Genomic DNA, 4944 nt, shown 5'->3' with positions numbered 1-4944 from the left:
ACACTCTGTCCCAGGAATTGTCTGTTTCTACTCAGGGGGCATGCTGACCCTGACAGATGGGCAAGATGCCTCCATCACACCATAAACCCATGAAGCTTTTAGTGAGAAGAGCCTCAGGAGGCTACCTAGCAAAGCTGCTGGTGGTGTTCTTCCCGAGGAGGACGTCTGCAGATACAGACTGAGACTGCATTTGCAGCCCTGAAAAATCTGAACCTATTTCATAGCCATCAAGCTTCTCAGGCACCCTGCTCCACCCAAACTTTCAGCATCAATAAAGCCACCTCACTCCCAGGCACTCTAGCTCCCAAGATCCTCTGAAATCAAAGACGGTCAGGAGACAGTGTTCTCAAGGACCACGCTGCATTCCACATTTGGAGGACGGTTCTCTTCTGCAGATGTCCGTTTTTCAGGCTTTCCAGCAAACTCAGGAATGTGCTAACAAACAGCAACGTTCCTTCCAAAACAGGCTGAGAAGTGCACATACTCAAAAAACAACTGAAACTTTGCTGTCCCAAATAAAACGGGCAGCTTGGTCTAAGCTACTTACTCATACAGCAACACATCACAGATATTTAAGAAGAAGTTCCACTTAGCAGCCATGCAAATCTCAACTACTAGCATGTGACAGACAGATGCTGCAGAAAAAGTCAGTATTCTGTCCTCAAGGAAAAGGGGATTTTAAGCCCTTTTATGACAGAAACATCAGTCAGTCTGAAAAGAAATTTCAAAAACTCTGGATTGAAGTAGGAAAACCCTTAGAGCCTTTGATCAAAACCAGAAAACAACCCAAGGGACTTCATAAAAGACTTTCATTAGGGAAGTTTAACCAAGTTTTAGAACCCAAAGAACCTAGAGGACTGGAGATTTAAGGAAAAATACTAGCAGAAAAATCATATTAGATGAAAAACTGTATGGATTGCAATTTAAAGTGGCATTTTAGGATTACTTTGTCTTATTGGGGTTTGAGAAGAAACTTCAGAACAGAAGGCTTTATGGCAATTCTCCTCACAGAGGTTATAGCTGCACAGAAATGAGCAACGATTTGTGGAATGCATCAACAAGCAGCTTCTTCCAAATTCAAGAGTGATGATACTGTAGAGTGAATCCAATACTGTAGAGTGAAACGCAGTTTCATGACTATGTCACATGTTTCAGACAATGGACAACACAGTTTTGCTCCAACCCAGTTCTCTCAACTGCAAAGTTCCCAATACTTATGAAAAGCAGTTACTATATGGAACACCAGAAGAGATCATCACAGTCAGTTATCTGGTATGAAATTATCTCAGGGCCCCCCCCCCACCCCAGACCTCATCTTGGGGCCTTACAGTACAGGCTGACAAGGGCAATCCTCAGTGCTGCTCACAGGCTGCACCTGTCAGCAGCAGTGAGCTCCTGGGTGCAGTGATATTTGCCTGGGGCTCTGCAAACTCCTCTGCTTTCCCCCACAGCCACAGGAACTGCTGCACCACTGGAAGGACATTAACAAAGACCAGTCCCTCACTGCACACAGCCCTCCCCAGGGCACTCAGAGGGTTTTCTCAGTCCTCCATGTTTGCCTTCAGTTTTACTGCTGTTAGTTTTTGGGTCATTGCAAACCTGACCACAGCTAAGACTGAGCCGAAGAGCTGTTAAGAAGAGGACAATGAAATGAAGAGATATAAAGAGAGATGTTTGGCTTTGAGATTATCTCAAAGAGCCTTTTGGAAAGCCTACAAGAGCCTGAACAGAGTTAATTTGTGAGGAGATGTCACTCCTGAAAAGATGATATGCCTCACTGCTATGACAGAAGCAATTCTTGCCATCACAGTTTCACAGGACTTGATTTAAACTGATCAAACCAGACACCTGCCTATGCGAAGTAATATGACTTATATCAGCATCAAGAGAGAAAGACAAGCTTTGAAGTGAGAAAATATTAATCTGGTACTGTGATGTGTGAATTCTTATACCTAAGCTCTTGCATACTGTAAAATCTTCGTTTCACTTACAAAAGAATGCTAAAATATACTCAAACTCAACAAGCAGAAAAAACATTTCCCTGAATCAAATGACATTTCCTATTTCTTTCCTCCCCAACAAAGTCTTTTCATGTCCCTGCAAGTGTTCTGGAGTGCAACCAGCCCCAGCTACACAGGAGGGAGGCTGGGGAGACGTGCAGGGGCAAGAGTAAGTGTGTCACTGTTAAGCAAATTATTACTATAATCTTCCCACAGTGTGAGTTTTCCACCTGGGAGGTCAAACATGAGGGTCAACATTTTCTGCTCTAGGTCTTTACACTAAACAAACAACTAGTTTCCAAAGGGTTTGTGCAACCCAACTCCCAAGTAGAGCAGGAAGGAATTGCAGGTGCTTGCTTTTGAAAGGCAGAGTATTTTTGTTTCAGACTAAAACCCACGTAGGCACGTATTGTTTCCATGGCTACAAACTATAAGCCTTCTAGACTCTCCATTTCTGTTAGCTGCTCTTCTCTACTCCACAGAAGCTGAAGGGTGAAAGGTAGCAAAGTCTATTATAACAGGCTAGCATAAAATAAAGTGTTACAATGAAGCATTAAAAAAATAAACCTCAAAAAAAATTAGGCTCATCAACAAATCTTAGCATGATCTGCTTCTGTTAAATCTCTAACTATCATCCATCTTGCAAGAACTCAGGGAAGTTTACCAGCTTTAGCACGTATCTACTTACATAGCCCCAAAAATACGACAAATCCTGAAAAAAGCACATTACTTGCCACTTGGGTGATACATTATAGTTTTCTAAGATTGATTTAGTTAAACATTTACTTCATTTCCAATCCAAGAGTTGTGATAGGTTTTAGGTCCATCTTACCCAGCTGAGAAATCAATCTCTTTTCTACTTGTTACAGAGAATTTAATATGGTGACATTTATGAGTTCCTTCAATAGTAGCTCCTAAGATCAGGCTCCCTAAGTATTTCACCATAAATAACATTCAGAGGAAGTTTTAACCCCTTACACTGAGAGATCAGTTTTAAACTGCCTGCCTTTGGTGGCTGGTTGATACTGTGTTTTGGGGACTTCTTTTTTTAATTAAAAAAATTATTTACCCCCATAAGTGGGCTTTTTGCCTTAAACATCTGAGAGAGACATTCTCTTTACTACTGCAAGATGTGGTCTCCTTGTTACTAACAGCAAAAATACTGAAGTCAACAGTCTGTATCAGGAATTTGGTATTACACAGGCACCTCAGCCCCTGACTCGTGGATGGACTTTGACCCTCTGCGAAGGCAAACCAACACTCTAGATCCAAAGAGGCAACACAAAGAAAAGCATGTCTCTGCCCTAAGTCAGCTCAGATCCAACAGTCTTATTAATTTGAACTCTATCCCACAGAAACTGGGCTCTGCTAGCATTGAGCTGATCCTGGAAGCAGAACAGCCACATTCACAGAGCTCAGACCAAGGTCCTGCCATCACCAGGCTGGACCCACATGAAGCCATTTGCACATGCTGGATGGCTTACTTGCAAACCAGGACAAAGCCACCCACAGGTAACTCATGGCTGACTAACTTGGACAGAGTAGAACTGGCTCATGTTAACTCACCCATGACTAAACACCACATTCGATTCCACAGTAATTGCAGCAAATGCACCAAACAGTCCACTAATGATTAGTGTGAACTCACCTTGAACTTGACCGGGAGACAAGTGACTGCTTTTCCTGGCATTTACTGCCAGCACATCCTCACTGTACTGCTCAGTCAACAAGTGTCCAGCTGCTGCATCTCTGTTGGCAGGACACCTGCCTCGTTTCTTAGGTTTCTTCCTCCATGTGTCCTCCTCATCCTTTTCATCAGAACCAGACGACTTCTGCAGAGCTGCCCGGTGTCTCAGGCTGTGTGACACCCTCCCACCCAAGGCATCGCTCATGTTTAATAAGTCAGCTGCAGCTCCACGCTGAGGTACATAATAGTCCTCCTCCACCTCCAGCTCTCCTTCTGGACCAACGATGGCACTTTTTTTATGAGGACATCTGTTCAGAGCGCTTTGGGGTTTATCATTCTCAAATCCTCCAGGCGTGGGCTGTTCCAGGTGAGATGTTCTGACCGGTGAAGAGCTGTGTACATTCAACCCATTCCTGGCTGGATTATCCTTCACCAGGCTTCTCCTCAGGGGTGGGTCCAGATCGGCGGCGAGGTCATTGGAGCTGCTGTCTCCCAGCTGCATCTTTTCAGCGATGTGGTTCAGGTAGGACTGGAAGCGGCCGCTGTGGTGCTTCTGCACAAGCCTGGCGTAGGCGTTCTTCTGGGGGGCAGCGGGCTTGCTCGGCCCCTCTTTGGCACCTTGGGCAGGAGCAGCACCTGTCACATGACCCAGCTGATCCATAGCGTGGTAAAAGGCCCAAGCTTCAAAGAGTTATAAATAGACATGGGGGGGAAAAAAGGGTTATTTTCTTGAAATAAAGCTTGTCACCCTTCTCCCAAATCAACTGATACTTCTGGATTACATAGGACATTTGCTTCAAATACGAAGAGTAACCACTTCAGCTTCTCCTTCTAGTCAAACTCACTCCCAATGCGACAGAGATAAAATTAATTCCCTCACACAACTAAGTGCCTTGCAAGAGTTTGTAATTCTTACTGATTGAGACGCTGGCTGTTGCTCCATCCACTGCCAGTTTCTGTAGATGGTTTTACACCTCCGCCTTTGCTGCATGAGTGGGGAACTTAAGTACATCAGGCAACTTTCAATGCTTTTTCAGCTGCTCTAGCTTTTGAGTTTTCAAAGCAAAGCAATCTAGTAAATTGTCCTCAGCCACAATTATGGTAAATTTTATGTATAGACAAGACACAGCAGTGGTTTTTGCTGTATGTAACATCAATGAGGACTATAATAATATACTGATAATGGAGCCCAGTGCCACTGCTGTCTTCTGTAGTTTTTTTTTAAAATGCCTCTTTTTCCTTCAAGACATGTTTGAA

At 43.9% G+C, this 4944-nt stretch overlaps 1 protein-coding gene across 1 annotated transcript in view; it reads right to left on the bottom strand.

The window, feature by feature from the left end:
* Nucleotides 1-4348, bottom strand: part of LOC103777313 — a gene marked incomplete at its 3' end in the record, with an annotated part of 56216 nt that extends 51868 nt beyond the window's left edge. The window contains exon 1 of the mRNA XM_008944866.1: nt 3649-4348. Within this exon, the coding sequence (XP_008943114.1) occupies nt 3649-4348 (700 nt within the window). The remainder of the gene's footprint in view (nt 1-3648) is intronic.
* Between the last annotated feature and the right edge of the window lie 596 nt (nt 4349-4944).

The sequence above is a fragment of the Merops nubicus genome, unplaced genomic scaffold (assembly GCF_000691845.1).
Source record: "Merops nubicus isolate BGI_N331 unplaced genomic scaffold, ASM69184v1 scaffold21187, whole genome shotgun sequence".
In the NCBI taxonomy this organism is placed as follows: domain Eukaryota; kingdom Metazoa; phylum Chordata; class Aves; order Coraciiformes; family Meropidae; genus Merops; species Merops nubicus.
This window is presented reverse-complemented; position numbering and strand designations above follow the sequence as displayed.